At 37.8% G+C, this 19,571-nt stretch overlaps 2 protein-coding genes across 2 annotated transcripts; one reads left to right on the forward strand and one right to left on the reverse strand.

Moving 5' to 3' along the window:
• The first annotated feature begins 1,940 nt into the window (after positions 1 to 1,940).
• On the forward strand, positions 1,941 to 4,011 carry LOC148879985 (pentatricopeptide repeat-containing protein At3g29230-like). Its single transcript, XM_088961773.1, has one exon. It carries the CDS (start codon positions 2,196 to 2,198, stop codon positions 3,888 to 3,890), a length of 1,695 nt encoding a protein of 564 aa, XP_088817899.1. The 5' UTR covers positions 1,941 to 2,195; the 3' UTR covers positions 3,891 to 4,011.
• Positions 4,012 to 10,797: 6,786 nt separating this feature from the next.
• On the reverse strand, positions 10,798 to 19,214 carry LOC148879986 (pre-mRNA cleavage factor Im 25 kDa subunit 2-like). Its single transcript, XM_088961774.1, has 7 exons — positions 18,995 to 19,214; positions 18,039 to 18,084; positions 13,506 to 13,599; positions 13,336 to 13,409; positions 12,572 to 12,658; positions 12,368 to 12,478; positions 10,798 to 11,118 (listed from the first exon to the last, which is right to left on the reverse strand). Exons 1-7 carry the CDS (start codon positions 19,108 to 19,110, stop codon positions 11,047 to 11,049), a joined length of 600 nt encoding a protein of 199 aa, XP_088817900.1. The 5' UTR covers positions 19,111 to 19,214; the 3' UTR covers positions 10,798 to 11,046.
• Between the last annotated feature and the right edge of the window lie 357 nt (positions 19,215 to 19,571).

Consider the following 19,571-nt stretch of genomic DNA (forward strand, 5'->3'; position numbering starts at 1 on the left):
TAAAAATTACAAAAAATATACCCTTTTGGCATTGAAAAAGTGCTTTCGTAAAAGTACTTTCGTAGAAGTGTATTTATGAAAGTACTTTCGTAGAAGTGCTTTTATAAAAGTACTTGTGTAAAATTACTTTCATAGAAGTGCTTTTATAAAAGTAATTTTTAAAAGTACTTTCATAGAAGTGTTTTTGTAAAAATGCTTTCGTAAAAGTACTTTTATAAAAGTGTTTTTGTAAAAGTACTTTTGTATAAGTGCTTTTATAAAAGTACTTTCGCAAAAGTGATTTTGTAAAAGTGCTTTCATAAAAGTTCTTTCATAAACATGCTTATATAAAAGTACTTTTATAAAAGTAATTCCATAAAAGTGCTTTTATAAAATTACTTCCATAAAAATTCTTTTGTAAAAGTGATTTCATAAAAGTGCTTTTATAAAAGTACTTCTACAAAAGTGATTTTATAAAAGTATTTTTCATAAACTTGTTTTCGTAAAAGTGCTTTTGTAAAAGTAGTTTCATAAAAATGATTTTATATTGGCTTCAATTTTGATTAGTTTTAAATTGGACAAGGGTTTGACCTCATGATGGGATTGTTGGAAATTTGATTTATGTACAATTTAAACTAACAAGAATATGAATCAATTTATTTTGGATTGGTCCAATCTAATAATTATAATAGATTGTCCAAATCCTATTTAATAAGATTTGGATCGGATGGATCCAATTTAAAACTGGTCGATTGACACTCCTAATCCCATAAACACGTATATCAAGTATATGTGTGTGGCATTTTGTATGAACATATCGATAATATATTTTTATTTATTTTCTATCATTTTAATTTATAAAAAAAGTTTGGGTACATTACAGATAAATACCCTGTACTTTGGGGGTAATAACATTTAGGTGCCCCAAACTTTTAGAAATACACTTAAGTCCATTTTCATTAATTCACGTTACAGATTATTGTAAAGTTACCGAAATGCCCATATTTTTTTATAAATTGTTTAAATCTAAATTTTAAAAAGACTAAAATAACCCTGTTTAAAAGTTGGGTTGTAAAGAAACCATTGCCGCTGCACGTAGAAGAAATTGTTGCGGCCGCCGCCAGTTGAGAAAAAACCGTTGCCGCCGTGGGGAGAAGAAACTATTGGCTATTGCCGCCGTGGGGTCCAAAAACCATTGCCACCGCCTCATAGAGTAGGTTCCATCTGCATTAAAGCCTCAGCAACCCTTTTACCCATCTCGACATTCCCACGAATCCTAAAAGCCCATAAGCAAGCTTTGCAATGCAAATAACCCTGGCTTTGTTGACATCTAGCGCACAAACTCCTCTGCCTCATCGAGCCACCCTGCCCTACCCAACATATCCACAACACACAGGGGATGGTTCAATGTGATAATCTAACTCTAACGCACAAGCTCTATACCTTCCTTCACCAACTCAACAAAGGTATAAACCGCTTCCACCCCATAATTTCCTTCTTGGACATAGCTTGAAAGTAGAGCATCCCATCAAACAATCTCCTGGCTTCTTCTAGATAGCCCCACCTTGAGTACATTGTTATAAGTGCATTCCAAACAAATGTTTCAGTCAAATCCAGATTTAATTACAAGGGAATGAAACTGAAATCCCAGAAGACAATCTTGAATATCTGAGCAAAAGTTAAGAAGAACAGTAGTATAAGTCACGACACCAAGGCCAAGGGAGAGCCCAGTTTGATGCATTTGAAGGAATTGTGCTCTCCGGTGAATCTTAGCACATCCTGGTTTTCATGGAAACCTGAAAGAATTGTGTTCCAAGAAACAATATCCAGGCTCTTAAAGATTTCAAAAGTTTGATCAAGTTGTCCAGATTACATATACATAAGAGAATTCGATATAGTGACAAACGAATCAAACCCAGATTGAGCCATTTTTGTTGGGTCAATTTATTTTGCATCAAACTTAAAATAGATGGATGCAGTTGGTGGCTGAAGTTAATTTTAGTATTATAAAATGTTTAACTATTTCTGAAAATTCGAAATATCTAAATACTAAATATTATTATATAAAAGTTCAGGGGTACTTAAGTTTTACTACCCCAAATTACAGAGTACTTATCTGTAATTTACCCAAAAAGTTTTGGGAAAACTCCACCACCATTATCATATGGAAGCCCAGTTCATCAGAGCAATCAGATGGATTCGTGATTTGGTGATACATGCACCCTTCGTTGGAACAAAGAATTTCAAATTTGTTACAGAAATGCACCTTCACACAGCTGAAGCAGATCCAAGCCCTCATCACCACCACCTCTCTCAACAGAAACATCCGGATCTCAACGAAAACCCTCCGACGAAGCACCGAATTCGGTGGCATGGATTACTCCGAGCTACTTTTCTCCCAAATGGATGGGATATTCCCTGCAGACCTCCTTCTTTGGAATGCCATGATTAGAGGCTACGCTTTTAATGGCCCCTACGATAAATGCATCTCCATGCATCATCAAATGATCCAACGAGGACTTAAACCTAACAACTACACGTACCCTTACCTCTTAAACTCTTGTGCACAGATCGGAATCGGGTGCCATCTCCAAGGAATGAAGATGCATTGCCAGATTATAAAGGTGGGATTCGAGCGGGTTCCTGCGGTTTCCAATTCGCTTCTGAATTTTTATATGTACATGGAAAGTTCCTGTGATTATTTCGTACAGGGTGTGAGGAAAAATGAAAAACCAAGTGATGCCCAGAAGGTCTTTGATGATATGCTTCTCAAACCCGTCCAAATATGGAACCGTATGATATGGGGATGTATAAATATTGGCGACGTTGAGTCTGCAAGAAAATTGTTTGATAACATGCCTGAAAGAGACATAGTTTCGTGGAACTCGATGATTTCGGGTTATGCCAAAATTGGAGATGTAGAGAAGGCAAATGAATTGTTCATGCAGATGTCGGAGAAGAATGTTGTGACTTGGACTTCAATGGTGGGAGCATTTTCCAATTCGGGAGACCTCCAAACAGCAAAAAGACTTTTCCTCGAAATGCCTTACAGAAATGTGATTTCTTGGAATTCCATGATTAGAAGTTACACTAGGCATGGAAAATTCCAAGAAGCACTGGAGCTCTTATTCGAGATGCATTTGCAAGGGGTGAATCCTGATGGATTTACTTTTATTTCTGCTCTGTCAGCTTGCTCCAACTTAGGAGCTCTGGAGTTCGGAAAGTGGATACATTTTCATCTTATAAGAGATTGGTGTCAGTTGGGAGTGATAGTGGGAACAGCTCTAATAGAAATGTATGCCAAATGTGGAGACGTGGACAGAGCCTTCAAGATTTTTATCAAGCTTGGTGAGAAAGACGTGTTCTGTTGGAATGTAATGATGAAATCATTAGCCATCCACGGAAGAACAAGAGACGCCATTAAAATCTTCTTTATGATGCAACGGAGAGGGTTGAAGCCAAATGAGTTCACATTTACTAGTGCTTTGTTTGCCTGTAATCATGGGGGTTTGATAGAGGAAGGTCGCCAGATATTTTCTAGTATGAAAGATTTGGGGATCAGTCCAAAGCTCGAACATTATGGGTGTTTGGTTGATTTGCTTGGCCGAAATGGTCAGGTTGAAGAAGCTAAATTGCTAGTAGAGGGCATGCCTTTTGAGCCTGATATTGCCGTTTGGGGTGCTCTGCTGGGAGGTTGCAGAGTCAAAGGTGATCTCAGGCTGGCGGAAGAGGTGATGGAGAGGATTGACGAGTTAAAAACTAATGAATCAGGGGTCTACGTGCTATTGTCAAACATATATGCCTCTGCGGGTCAGTGGCCAAAGGCTGTAAATGCCAGAGAGAAAATGGAAGACAAGAAAATTTGGAAGAGAACTGGATGCAGTAGTGTTCTTGGGGTTGTTAATATTTAACTCTTGATCATTTTCCATGGAAGTTCTCTTTGAGGACAGGAATATTCGAAATGATTCATTGATCTTTTTCTTTTTCATTTTTTTTTTATAAATCAAATTATCCATTGATCTGCTGTGTCCATGTGCCCTCCTTCATACGAGTTAAGCATTCTCCTCTGTTTGTCTTTATTCCCCTTTAATTCATTTACAGTGGATACAAATGCTAAACACTTAAGCCCCATTTGTTTTTCGGTATAAGTGCATTTACTCACTTTTGTTATTTCTCATTTAAATAAGGCAATGATCATTTTAACCATAAAAATCCATTATTAAAAGAGGGCATTTTTGTCCCATTCAAATACCCACCTAAGAGGTGGGTATCACTTACCCTAGGAAAATAAACTTTCACTGGTCTCCACATAAATCTGAAAAAAGAACATGGGATTCTTGATCAATGAGAACCAAAATCCCGACCAACTTTCCCTCTCTCAAAATCCGTAAAAAGAACGTCTTCTTAATTTCAAAAATATGAAACACGAACACCCACCTTCACCAATGTGTATAAATACTGGTGTGTTAAAGCCCCATACACAGCATAGCAAGCAACATATCTCCATTATTGGCATGCATCCCACCTTGATCTCATCTCCCACCAATTTGTATAAAGTATAAACACTGCCGCATTTCTTTTTTCTTTTTTATTTTTTTTGGCATGATTGCCTGCCACCCCTTTAAAAAAATGCTCTCCGATGACACTTCTTTTCCACCGGCAGCGGCCACTATGTTTTTTCCTCCAGGTTTTTTCTTCTAAGGCTTGGTATGCATATTGTACACCGCAAGAAGAGTGATACCCCATTTAACAATGCCCATTTCCATCATTTTGAAATTTTAACCCTCACCTAATCAAACCACTAAAATGAATTCGGTAAATTTCCCATAACTGAATCGTCAATTAATTGGACTAAAGTGTTGGAATATGTAAGTATATGGTAGCTCTTTATCACGAGTCCAATCTCCTGCACTCGAAATTGTGTGAGCAGCGAAGCACTTCTGATAAGAAATAAAGAGAGGGAGTTCTTTGAGACTTGCTGCCTATGGACTCCGAACGAAAACTCCATTAAAGGAAGGTGCTATCCACCATTAACAGATTGGAGGAGACCTTCTTGGATAAGATAGAATTACAAGATGTTCTCCAAAAGTATTCTCAGACATGGAGGACAAGGGCCGGGGTGAGATTTCCTGTTGTTTGAAGGACTAGGAACAATTCCAACAGTTACCTCCCCATTCTTCTTCATTTTCCAATGAAACCTAGGTTCTCTTAGAATCCAGAACTAAAGTTCAGGCCTACTTGGTAGGATGGGAAAAGGTGGTGCTTCAGTAGATTTCATATATATGGCAATGATTGCATCATCTTCTCTTCAAGCAAATGCGAAGGACTGAGACTTATCAACACCAAGGGAAAGTAAAATCTGAACCAAATCCTTCATTGTCATGGTATGGTGTTGATATAGAGGACCCAACATCTCAGCAATAGCCGTTTGATTCTCAACTATCGGTTGCAGAGCATATTTTGAAACATTTGAAATCTTACAATCATATTATTTTCTTCATTTGTATTTCTTATACTGCTAATAGATTGAGAGTTTGGCCATTCTCCTCCTTGATTAGAGTTGTAGCAATTCTGTTTTTGTCGTTTTTGTACTGGTGGGTGCCCATCGGCATCAAAGGCTATGGCAAGAGAAGTTTAACCACCTGATTCTTCTATTCAAAAGAAGAAGACGTATGATTCGTTATTCAATCCCTTAGAAGATTTGAGGAAGATTGAATCCCCATTTATATTTCCAAGAATTCCACTATGAAGATTTAAGGAATTAAACTAGTGATTTTCTACCCCTGACTTAAGCTTGTCTTTTGCCTTAGGTTATGTTTGGTGAATATGAGGTTTGGAAAAAGAAGTACTTGTTGCACAAGTACTTTTTAGAAATACTTTTAACAGGGCCTCAAAGTTGTTAAGTGACTCACTTGACAATCACTTATTATGTTTTTTAAGCACTTATTTAGGTGGGATTGTTTGATGACCTACTTTTCCCACAAATGCTGCTTAAATAACACTTTTATCCTTCATTCTACACATACTTATAAACAATACTTTCTATATCATTATAATAATATACATTTCAATAAAAAATTATCACATCACTATATCATGACACATGAGAGTCCATATAAATTCACACATGAAATAATAATAATAATAATAATAATAATAATAATAATAATAATAATAAGGGTAAATTTCTTAAACTACCACATATTATCTTAAAATATTCTTACTATATTCCCTTGCCAATAAATTTCCCTCAGATTTTGTTAAAATGTGAGATCACGTTATTAAAATTTTAAATACCTAAAATACCCTTATTATTTATTATCTTCGCTTTAGCAAACCACTCCCATCTTCGATTGCCGTCAAGTCGAAGACACGTTCTGAATTGCCTTTCGCCGTTTTCCTCGGGTTGCCCCAAACCACTATTGAAAAGGATTTTAAATCCACATAATTTGTGGGAACCCTGTCGTGGGTACTCAATCCAAGTTCTGGCTCCAATGCATGACTTTTAGCGGTGGAAAAGATTACAAGCTGCAGCACTTCAAAAATTAAACGTGTCTTCTATTTTAAGTTACCGTCCGATGTCTTCCACCGAAAAAGAAGAATCCCCCCAACTCCAGTCTCCCAATGAAACAGATCAGATGAACATCTACATCAGTTCCAGAAATATTTTTCAAGTTTTTGTTTTTTTTTTTTTTTAATTTGAGATGATAGACCATTAAACAGCGTCTCTTTCCCCCTTGACCTTAGGTTAATTGTGCTAAGCAGTCGCGCGCTCTCTCACGGAAAGAAGCAGCAGTAGAGGGAACCAAAGGAGTCCGACGGTCGCTTGTTCTCTTTCTTTTTATCTCTCGATTTTGGATCAACTAAAATCGTCGCCCCCGCTACAACTTCCGGCGGCAGCGGTGATCTTCCTCTTCCTCCACCCCCTTCTCTATCTATTTTTCAATCAACAAAATTGCCACCACTGTTGCCTCCACCCTCTTCTCCTCTCCTTTGTGTATTTTTCGATCGACCAAAATCACCGCCACTGCTACAACTTCTAGCAGCGGGAATGATCTTCTTCTTCGCCCGCCCCCTTCACCTCTTCATTCTACAATACAGAGATGGTGGGTTTAGTCTCAATAGAAATGGGACCAACCCGTAGTGTTGGAGGTGGTGGTGGTGGCGGCGCGTGGATGGCGATTTGGGCAGCAGCAGCAGCCACGGAGGGGTGTTAGAAAGTGAACATGGGGCACAATTTGAATTCTGGACTTGGGACGTGGGTTTCACCTTGCAGATGCATCCGAACCTTGATGAGGTCAAGTGGGCGGGTGGAACAGACGGCATCTATCGAGGCAATGCCTCCTTCAATGAACAGACGGCATCTATCCGGAAGTGTTCGGAGATAGGTCCATTCCTCCATCTTTGCATTTTCTATTTTTTTATTAAATATCTTGTTTTCAAAGCCTCTTCTGGTTTCGCTCGGTTGCAGCAGGTTCAACACGAGTAACTGAAGATTTTTGTAAGATTTTTGTATATATGGAAGGTGGTGGATTCAAATTGTCATATTTGAATCTAATGACGCGCAATTGGTCGGTCCTAACTGCCCGTTACCTCGCTCGCCTCTGATAGAATTGGAGGTGCCTGAAACAAGGAAGAACTTGAAGACTCCTGGGGGGAACCCGGTTGGAACACTCCAAGCTCAAGTTAGTATTATTGAGAAGGCAAGGGAAATGAAGAATTTCAAGATGCAAGAATCACATACCTTCTTCTTTGGGAGATGGGGGCCTTTTATAATCACCATGTACACTCACTCCCATGTTCCTGCCAGATCGGGCATCATCACTTCCGCCAAATCGGGTGTCATCATTCCTACTAGATGCCAGTTTGGGTGTCACAACCTCTGCCAGTTTCCAGTTCGGGTGTCATAGTCTCTGCCAGGGCGTCTCTGCTATGTCTGAGATGGCGGTGGCAGGTGGCCGTTGGAGGGCGGCTGTCATGTGTTAGACCTCTAATCAGTCAGGCGTGCTGCCTCCGTATACAGATTTCCTGGGCGTCAGGTACGGTTGTTCAGTCTGGTGACTTGGAGTCGAAGTGGTGTGCAAGGTGAAGTTTTGAGTTTGGATAGAAGTGTGGCCCGAACTGTCCCCGGGGTGGGTTAGCTCAGGTTTTTTCCCTTTGCGCTCCTTGTAAAGCTCGGGACCTCCAAGGGAGAGCTCGGGTTCTTCCTTGGGGAGCTCAAGTCGTTGGTTCCTTTCTTGTGGAAGCCCGGGACTCCCTTTCTTGGAGCTCTGGTTGTGGGCCTGTTGTCATGCCGAGCTGGTACTTCTGCCAGGTCACTCGGTTGCTTCCACGTGTTGCGTGGCCAAGGGGTCAGGCCAAATCTTCCTCCATCAATTGCCCCCCACTCCCCGTGCTTGGGGTCTTGACCTGGCGTGGGGAGTTCACGAGATGACGGGTGGATTTGCCTTGCGACACTTTGGCCTTGGTTTGGAGCTTCTTTGGTCTGACTTGCTTGTGTTTTTGGCCCAATCAAGGTAGGCTTGGTTCGACCAGGGGCCAGTCCCGGGTTGCGTGCAGCTCATGCACGGGTGCCAAACGATTTTAAATTTAAAATCACGTGGGCGTCGTCTTTGAAAAATGCGAGCTGAACTGACTTCTCCTCGGGAGGTGCGCAGCCGGTTTTATAAATGCTTTTATGAAAGCACTTTTACACACTTTTATGGAAACACTTTTATAAAAGCATAAAAGCACTTTTGTAAAAGTACTTTTATAAAAGCACTTTTATGAATGCATAAATCATTTTATAAAAGTACTTTTATGAAAGTACTTTTATGAAAGCACTTTTATAGAAGTACTATCATAAAGTACTTTTGCGAAAGAACTTTTATAAAAGTTATGCATTATTTTGCATTTTCTGTATTTTTGCAATTTTTTGGTATTTTTTACAATCTCTAAAATTTTTTGGTATTTTTCTGCATTCTCCACAATTTTTTTGTGCTTTTTTCCATAATTTTTGCATTTTTTGGTGTTTTACATCCATTCCCTACAATTTTCTGTTTTTTTGTTTGCATATTTTCTGATTTTTCTGCAAAAGTTCTGAATTTTCTAAATTTTTTTAGTATTTTTCATAAATTTGGATAATTTTTTGTTGTATTTTTCTACAATTTTTGGTATTTTTTTTTGCATTTTCTATAAATTTTCTGCATTTATCTACAACTTTTGAATTTTTGGGTATATAGGTTGACTTGACTCGTATTTGTCACGTGACAGTCTTGAGAAAGATTAATCTCTCAAAATTTATTATTTTGCATATACGAGCCATCCCAACCCATTTTTGTATCTATAAATGAGGGTAAGTGGGTTAGTATGGGTAAGGGTGGTTAAAAGTCAATATGGATGGGTCAAGTGGGTCAATATGGGTGAATCAGGGTGGGTTATGCCCCTCTAACTATGATTGGTAATGGGTCATGGTGGATTGGTGGGCCAATATGAATGGATTGATATTCAACCCTTACCCAATCCAATACAACCCACCCATTTGCCACCCCTATATGCAGAACAATTGCCAATGGTAAAATCTCAGATCCTATCACTTTTGCTGCGACAATATTGTAGCATAGGGCTTTAAAATAATGAAATCAAAGTCTGTCTGATGTATTGCTATCATGAAATGGCTCCAGTGAAAAATCTTTGGATTTTTATTGATTTTTCCATCTCAATTTTTTATGAATTTGTACAATTAGAAAAAAGTCGAAAGGGCATTGTAGCATACGTGGGGATTTGGGACAATACATTCAGACAATCAATAAAATTTTTTTAAGGGGAGCAAACAATAATTTTCCCAAAAACTTTTGCTCCTATTCTAACAAAGGAAATGGTCTGATTCACAGTGAATGACAGGACAAGTGGACAACACCTCCTTGTTTTTGAAAACTCTTATTTTTTATGAGGTGGCAACATCCACCATGAATTGGACAGTTTCCTCTTTTATAATAGGAGTAAACACCAATTCACCTTGAATTAGATGAAGTAACGTCTTCATAAGCCACAGCAATACGCCCAAGGCCATTATTATCAGTTTTAGTTGTATGATTCGACATTGTTGCAACAAAAGTGAACTCTTCTCAGATGTTCTCTATATGAATGAACTAGCAAACGCATCCCCTGTTTGATCATCAAAGAAAGAAAAAGAAAACTTATCCAATCTTCTATTTTGCGCTGCAAAATAATTTGCTGTGATATATCTTTGTAAACCAGAACATCTTCATCCCTTACTCGTTCTGAAGTGTTCTTCAGTGTAGAAGGTATATCCTGAAAGCAAAAACTCTGAATTCTGAAAGTACAGCTGTACAGACATCTAAACGCACATTTGGAACATCCTCTCCATGAATTTAACATATAGGGGAGATATTCCCAATGTGTGGCTGGATGTCGTGTGCTTACTTTCAGAAGATCCGGGCTCTAATGCAACCCCTGCTGCTGGATCAATCACTCATGGCCCTGCTTTTACATGTACTGCTTATAAACAAGTCTTTTTTATGTAAGCTTACAAACACATCTCACACCACATAGAGAACATTTTGAAAAGGAACCATCTTAACTCACAAACCAAGCACACAGCAAATTTCCTAATCCCCAAATGCTTTCTATCCACCCACTGAGGGGTAGCCCAGTTGCTACGCTGGATGTTTTGTCCCAGCGGAGAAAGAAAAAAAGAGTTGTGTAATGACCAAACTGGTTATTGATGTGATTTTGTACTGTCCATAGAAAAACTGATGGCCCCATGGGGGATTCAGGCATTGATTAAAAAAAAAAAAAACTATCCAAATTCCAAACTTAAGTAATCGTACAAGCTTCCTTAGTCCTTACACGAGTATAAAGACAATTAGACAAACAAGATCAACTAGTTTACAAGAAGGAAAACAAGTTTATAAATTAACTAAATATACACTGCCTAAGCAGATAACAAGGTTAACATGCATCAGCCTTAGGTTTGATGTGTAGACACTTGGAATCCCTCTATAATGGGTAATTATAAAACCTACCTTAGAATGAGCTCTTCAATTGTCTTGTGTATACTGCATTTCAAGCATTGATCATATTAAACTGGAATCTCGACAGCTGCTGTGGAATGGTAGAGATAACTGGCCCATATCTCTGCAACATGATACAAAAGATGTGTCTTATTGGCATTGGAATGAAGTTTGAGTGTTGCCAAAAGAACATAGGTTTAAGTTCAGTACAGAAAGCTACCACGATGTGTTATGGTAACAAAAACTGAATTGCCTTCATAAGGGATCTACTAATCAAAAACACTATCGCATGATGATACCATAAGAGTGTAGGGCACATATACCCTCTTTTATGAATAGGACACATATACCCTTCAAAGTTGACATCTGTACATTTTTAGAAATATGAGATTATAACCTCCAATATGCCACTCATCTCACCATTCTATCATTCAATCGAAAAAAAAAAAAAAATTGCAATTCTGCTTCTAAACTAATCTTCCAAGCATTAATAGGCTTTGATCATTAGCTCCTTAGGCTCAGTTTGTTTGCAGCGCAAATTTCGTTTGCACTGGTGAAAATGCATGGAGTGCAAATAGGCTGGGTAAATTCTAATTTACTTTTGCTTCATATTTGATTTTGTCTTATTTGCTTGTAAGGCCTCATTTGTTTGCTGGGAAGTTACCTACCCGATGAAGTATTTGGGTAACATTTCCCCAGGTAAATGCATTTACCTGTGTTATTTTGCCACGAAATGTTAGCCAGGCAAATGAGTCAATTTCCCAAAACAGCCCCAACTTTTGTGGGCTGGCAGAGGCATTTTAGTCCCATAATAGTTTGACCAATTTTCCTCCACCGGTAAATGATTTACCCACCTAGAAGAAGGGTAACACTTACTCTGGAAAGTGGAACAAAAATTTACCAGAGGAAAAGTTCACTTTCCATGGGCCCTACACTTCCACATTGACCAACTTCTGCCCCCCCCCCATCCTACTGACAAATGAGCGGGCCCTAAAAGTAGAATGATATGGTCCCCACCTTCCATGATAAAGAATGGAGATAAGAGAAGGGTTATTTGATTCAGAGTGGAATAGGAAGCAAGATGAAGTGGCCCCCTCTTTATATGAAAGAACTAAGGTTGGAGGAAAGTGGTGCAAATTTTACATCAGTTTTTGTGATCCAAAGTTGCACTATCAATGAGTACAAATGAGAAAGTTTGCATCAGGTACTGGAAACAAACAGAGCCTTATGGATTAATATGTTTGTATCATAGTGGAATACATTCCTAAAGCAACACCCATTGTCAAACATCCCCGATATGCATGTCCCCATTGACTACGAAGTCCATGACGAAGTTGCACAGGAAAAACAAATATAGTTTTGCCATCACATACCTGAACATTATCATATAGCTCAAATAATGGGACTGCGAGCAGTTTCAGGTTTTTTGGCACAGCAAAGTACTCCCTTTCAGACAAGTGAACAAGGAAAAGCTTCTTACATTCCTAGAACAACAAATCCACTGGCTCAGCAAAGCCCAAAGTTCCCAAGATATATATAAAAAAAAAAAAAGAAGTTAAGCCTAACGCAACATTTACCTTGGGTTTTGAGATATGAGGAGGACAATATGGATACATAATAGTTTCAAAGTTTGGCCTCCACCATATAGCTACACACTCTCCAATCTGCAATAAGATGCAATTATTTATTATAAGTCATCCACAGAGTAATCAATGAACCCTACATGTACCCTTTGGCATTCCAATAGACATCAACAGAGCAAGTTTTGCTTACGGATTTTCATCATTAAAGAGAGCAAGGCATTCATAGTATGAAAGTTGCAAATATGAGGATATTAATGAATGGACCCTTCGCAACTTAGGGATAGCCCCAATAAGTAATACAATGATGAAATATAGAACAAAACAGTCAGGCAATTTCCATGCCACCTACTGCCCATTTAAGTTGCATGTAACACTGATAATGATGAGGGTTGAGGTAGTAGAAAAGATCTATGGGCTCAATTTAACAGAGACTACCGATCAGAAAACAATTTAACAGGGAATTTAGACTTAATAGAGTGGAGCGACAAAAATGGATTCATAATTTCATACAGCCAACACAAACAATTAAACAAGGCTTTGTCAGGTCAGGTTGAACTGAAGTTGCATAGTGACATTCTTGGTAATAGCAAGCACCATGCATGATAATATAGTTTTCTCATGGCCATTTTATTATTGAGTCACAACTGTAGATATTTTCAGACATCACCAAATCACACGTGCAACTGAAATAGAAACAATGGCATCAGAAATAAGATATGAGACCAATTTTGAAACTTAAAAAACCATAAGAAACAAACCTGCCAATCTGGCTGGAGAGCAGGAGAATTAGCAGCAAGTTTGCTAGACAATTTTCTCTTCAAGCCCTCAATTTCTACAAATGTTGCAAATAATATAGATAGTCAGAAAAAAAATGCAGAGATACAAGAATTGACACGAGGCATTGTCACTTGGGGCATAGGGGCAATACCATTCTCTCCAGGCTTCAAACGACCACCAGGAAGTTTGCAGAAGGTGTTCCCAATTTGCAGTAGCAATATGTGAGGATGATTATGCTCCTGTACCTGTAAATTCAAAACCATGTTTCTCAGCTACAAGAAGGAATAACAATACCTGTATAAAATAAGGTAATGATTTGGTCCAAGCTGAAAGGAATCATTATGTAATAGAGGCGATCTTGTTAAGGAACTCTGATACTTGGTTGGCATGTTTACGATGAAACTGGCAATACTTAGGGATAGCACTCAGACTCAGCAGCACACGAGACATGAAATATCCTTCAATCAATTTTCTCCAAGGGGGTATTGAAGACAATGGCAGGGACGTTATACAATTGTAGACAGAAAACAGGTTCCAGTTACAACAAATAATCCAGATTTTTTTTTTTTTTTTGAGAAGTAATGAACAATCCAGATTCACCATTTGATAAATTGAAATGGACGGTGACTAATCCAGGACATCTCCCTTGACATGATGTGGGTTACCCTGTTATAAAGGAAGTAGTACTGCACTAGAGCAGAACAGTTGCCATTCAAGGAAAAGTCGGTAATCAAATCTATCATGAAATTATTTTCAGATTTGCAACAAACTACACTTGGCATGTGTAAGCATTGCTTTGCAGAAATGGTGATGGGATTACATACAAAATTTCAGAAAAAGGAATTGCATAAACAGTTAAATTTTTTTTAACCTTCTGAGGAGCTTCATCCAACACTTTAGGTTTTCCAATGTAACCAAGACTTTTCCATGAGATCTGATGGAAGCGCAAGAGGAGACTGGGCCCTGTTTGTCAAATATGCTCCCTAAGCAAGGGTCTGCAGGGAAGGAGAGTTGAATCAAAGAATGGTATGTCTTTAACAAGCAAGCAATTAAATCTGGCATGACAACAACCTAATACAAGGATTGCGAATATTTAGACTGGTCAGGGTGGAGCTGACTATGAGTCTGCCTCATTGCATCAAGTTAAACCATGCCAACTCAAGCCAAGACCCAATAAGTTTGACATTGAACTCACTTACAAAAGAAACTAAAACTCTCTTCTCTTAAAGAGAACATGAAATAAATGATTTAGAAGACATCATAAACAAATACCACCAGGGTGATTTGCATGGCACCAAATCCCAATCCCAAAAACTTTTGCAATATTTTCTCATGAACCATGGCGTGTTTTACCAATCAAAATAGCATCCTGATGTGTTTCTTCCCCATGATAGAGAGATAATCAGCATCTTCAAAAAAATGATAGACACAACCAAGGATACAATACACAAGTGTAGAATTTGATGGTTGTCTTCTTTATGGGTTTAAATTGAAATCTGTCGTCATCATGGATTTCAAGCAAAACTTTTCTGTATCCTCAAGGAAAAGCACATGAAAATTATTAGAAGATATCATAAACCATTATCATGGACATTTGCTTTGCATTACCAATCGCAAATTCAGAAGAAAGAATGCTGCATCAGGTTTGAAGCATGTTATCCCGAATCCCAATAAATTTCCTTCCCATGTTAGATTATCCAACCTGGCCTTAATTCTAACCATTTGGAGCTGAGCACATGAATCCTGTTCTATCAAGAGCTAGGGTTTCATTTTTTTTTCTTTTTTGATAGTAAAGATAAAATTTATTAAAAGGGTACAAGAATGGTGATGAAAAATCACCAAGAAAATCCAACAACTGCACCAATACTCATCCCTCCCTCCCTGAAAAAACTCAACCTGACAGGAACCTTTAAAGAGCAACATTTTCTGTCAAATTATAATTCTGAGGATGATCACTTTGTGCCCAATTGCCCATGAAAAAATGCTGAAATTTTAGGTCCATATCCGGTCTTCGCCTCCCAAGTTCAGTGGGACCAACATTACACAATGCCTTTATCAAGCAATTTTTTTTACCACTATATACCATTTTGGTCTCCCCCTATGTCTTTTAGAACCTTTTACTTGAATCAATTCATTCACCATTGATGCAGCATTGGTTGTCTATACACATGACAAAACTTTCTCAGTCAACTTTTCCTCATCTTGTCACTAATTAGAGTGACTCTTAAGTCCTCTCTGATGTGCTAATTTTTATTCAGTCCTTTCTAGTATTGCCATCCGTCCATCTCAGCTAAACTCATTTTTATAAACATATTGTTTCTTGATTGCCCAACACTTATAGCATTGCTGAACTTATTACTGTCTCATAGAATTTTCCTTTCAGTCTCGTTGTATATGCTGGTTACACAGAAAACCAGATGCACCTCTCTATTTCGACCACCCTATTTTAATTCTATGGGGAATGTCCTCTTTAATGTCCCCATTATGAATAGAAATAAAAAAAAAAAGTCCCCATTATGAATGATCCATCGAAAGTACTAAAAGTGCTTAGTTTGGGATATCTCCTAATCATCAATATTAACTGTACCACCAGTTTTTTTTTTATGATAAATAACTGTACCACCATTGATAAAAAAACTAACTGTAGCACCATTGATAAAAAAATAACAATACCACCATTGATAAAAAAAAAAAAAAAAAAAAAAGCTGCACCACCAGTTCTACTGATATTTTTATTAAAATTGCAAAATATGAATTATGTCTTAGTCAGATTTATCTTGGAACATTTTGATTCTAAAGCAAAAAGCATCTCCCCATTCTTATAGCTTTTCATTCAACCCACCTTTAGTCTTATCAACCAAAACTATATCATCAGCAAACAAACAACATATACCATGGGACTTCCTCCAATAAATGTCTAATTAGTTCATCCACAATAATGCAAAAAGTTACAAAATAAGTAATAACCTTTAGAGTAACCCGTTGTGATTGGAAATTCTCATATCTACTTTTTGAGTTCTAACACCGGTTACCATCCCTTCATATGTATCCCTAATGACATCAATATACCTACATAAAGCCTCTTCTTTTCCCAAAGCCTCCCAGATAACTTCTCTAGGGACCTTATTATATGCTTTTACCAAGTCAATAAATACCAAGTAGAGATCTGTCCTCTATTTTGTAAACATTTCCATTAATCTCTCAAGTAAAATGATAACATCCATATACCAATAAACAAAGATAGCTTCCATAGCTGATCTCCCCAGCATGAATTCAAATTAGCTTTCTAATATACTAGTCACATGTCTTAGTCGTTGTTCAATCACCCTTTCACAAAATATCTTTCCCATACCAGACTGTACTCCAAAAAGGACATGCTAAAGAGCCACCAGGGTAAAGCAAAAAGGGAGCAAATATTATCTGGGGCATAGCCTTGAGAATTTAGACAAAAGAGTTAACCCTCTAAAGAAAACCAAATATCAAGCAATAGAACTCACAAGAATAAGCTTCAATCGCAAGAGCATAAAGTCAAAGAATATGCCCCCTTGCAATATTCAGAGTTGGGGAAGACTGAAATATTTATTCCTGGGAAGATAACTCGTTAGCAGTTGGAAATTTTTGTTACCTTTCCCTAGGCTTTACTGGGCTTTGGCTAAAGTTGGAAGATCCATTCATGAGTTTTATTCCATGAATGGAGCCTCAATGGGGTGGAACCCCAGCTTCAAAGGCTGTTCTTGAGTACAAGGATCAATTAACCATTACTACTACTGCAAAATCTAAGGATTTTTCCATCCTATCAGATCAAAGGAATGACAAAACTTGGCAGAAGCAGCAGAATCTACTTTCTCCATCTTATTAGTACAAGAATAACTCAGAAGCATTAACCATGATGAAACTTGGCAGAACCTACCTTTTCTGAATAAAAGGTAGGGTATTGAGGTCTTCTCCAACTCCTTGTGGAAGAACATAGGGGAGCTTGTCTAATAGAGAAGAGAATACAATTTTGGTCTTTAGCAGTGCTGTTGAAGCAGCAGATTCCAAATTGGAGATGATGCTCCTTTTATTTGGCCTAAGGAGTGCTATCTCAAGGAGGCTCTATTCTTTGGTAAAGGGAATTCTCTGTAGTTTGACATCTGAAAGTGCAATAATTATATTAAGAGGCATATTGGTATTGGTGAACTTTTCTTTCCTCTGAACCCTGAATGCAGAGAATGTTGTTTTGAATTCTGAATTCTGAAAATTATCAAATATCCATTTTGACCCCCACATGTGAGAATTTTTATGTCTTTTTTGGGGGTATCATTGGAAAACAAAAAATTGTATCATTTCACTTTAAGAGATAAGAGATAAGAGGAAACGAACAATCATTTTTCTCTTAAAGTTAAAAAATTCCTCTTAAGAGATAAGAGTTAAGAGGAAACAAACAGCCCCAAAGTCTCAGAAGGGCCACATGGGGATTATTTAAAATGCTCAAGAACAAGTAAATAAATTAAATAAACAAATAAAGGAAGAAAAGAGAACTTCTAAAAATGCCAAGATGATAGGGGATTGCATTGGTAACATGTATATTTGGGGAAACTAGCAACTTAGGCTAGCTCTTATTGTAATAAAATGTTCGGATTTGTTAAACATACACACACACACACACAAAGATGCAGAACTGGGTAAGATTGTTTGCACCTACCAGCAGGATCGCTTCAACACTTGTCCGCATACCTTCCTTCATATAGCTGCAAATAAGAATCGATAAAACTGCTCAGTGAAATGCTCAAGATATGATATTACAAGTAGAGCAGACAGTTATCATTCAAACTAAGCCACAAGCAACACAATCCAGTGAACTTGTCTTAGCATTCATCCAATAAGCCCTTAACAAGCATCATATTTGTTCCATTATATGGATAACTGGGTACATTTTATCCCAAATCTAAATCTCTCTATTCCTTGTAATACCAACTGTAAAATTAAATCAGATCAACAATCCATCTCCTTGGTAAGCATATAAACATGAGATAACTCATCATTCACCACTAACAAAATTAATTAATCATTGAACACGGGTATGAAAATCATAAATAATCTCGAACATAAACATCGGGTATCATTTAAATGGAAAAACCGCCCAATAAAAACAATATCCGCCAATGCTTCTGAGCTACATGCTTACATTGCACTATTATGCGAAACTAACTGAAGCTGTAACCTAAATGATGAAACGCATCACAGAAAGAACCAGCGTCCATAAAATGAGCAGAAAATTGAACCGAATGATGTGCCCAAATTATACAACTTTTCACGAGAGCGATAAAAGGAAGGTTCTGTTTGCCATCCAGTGAAGTTCATTTTCTTTTTCCCCCTTTCACCTTTTCTGCCAGTTTGATCGGATCAAATATCAAATTAAACCAACATAATCCTCAGAATAGAAACTGGGTCGAACATTAAACGAGAAAGCTGAAGGCTTCGAGAATGTGCAACAAAAGAGGCACAGTGAGACATAAAACCTCGCGCAGGCGTTAGCACCTAGATTTTGTTTTAGACGAAGAGGAACGAAGAAGGGAAATATGGCTGATAAGTAAGATTCAAGATTTAGGGTTTTATGTTCTGCGCTTTGTTATTTGTCGCGTTAGAACACATACTTACTTGACTTTCATTCGAGCGAGACGATCCGCGACTGAAGTGTCTTTCTCCATCTTCGGCTCCTTCGTTCCGAAGGTGTAGCTCGACAGAGGGTACGTATTCACGATAGAGTTAACCATCTCTGTCCACTGCTCGCTCGTCTGCTTGCACGTTTTCTTTGTGTTCTTCCAACTAAAACAGAACAACGACTGTTCTTCACTTCTTTGTCGTCCTCGAAATTTATGTAGCAATATTTTTTTCCCTGCAAATGTTTGTAAATTTACAAGAAAACCATTTACAGTGACGAATATACCCTCGTCCCTCCCATCCTATGAACTATTGAAAGAGACCCGTGCGATCCACGGCCTGATGTTTAAAGTATGGCATTGTGATCGAATCTAATTGGTTGTGAGCGAGCACCATATTTAATATTTTTTACTTTTAAAAAATAAAAAAAATCACAAAATTCTGAAGAGATTGGAAAGCAATAAGATAAATCTGGTGTGGGAAATGGTGTTTTAAGTAGGGAAATTTCTTGATTAACCCCCTCCTAATCAAGAGTCGAATTTAATTGGCCGTTCCCAGTCGAATTTTAAAGGAA

This window comes from Nelumbo lutea, chromosome 1 (assembly GCF_056320005.1).
Source record: "Nelumbo lutea isolate HS-2025 chromosome 1, American lotus-T2T, whole genome shotgun sequence".
NCBI classification, from domain to species: domain Eukaryota; kingdom Viridiplantae; phylum Streptophyta; class Magnoliopsida; order Proteales; family Nelumbonaceae; genus Nelumbo; species Nelumbo lutea.

Coding starts and splice junctions, on each gene's coding strand:
- LOC148879986 (XM_088961774.1), bottom strand. CDS start 19,110: ATGGTTAACTCTATCGTGAATACGTACCCTCTGTCGAGCTACACCTTC. Junction 18,085..18,994: donor CTCGCTCGAATGAAAGTCAA/GTAAGTATGTGT, acceptor TCTTATTTGCAG/CTATATGAAGGAAGGTATGC. Junction 13,410..13,505: donor TTTGAAGCCTGGAGAGAATG/GTATTGCCCCTA, acceptor CAACATTTGTAG/AAATTGAGGGCTTGAAGAGA.
- LOC148879985 (XM_088961773.1), top strand. CDS start 2,196: ATGCACCCTTCGTTGGAACAAAGAATTTCAAATTTGTTACAGAAATGC.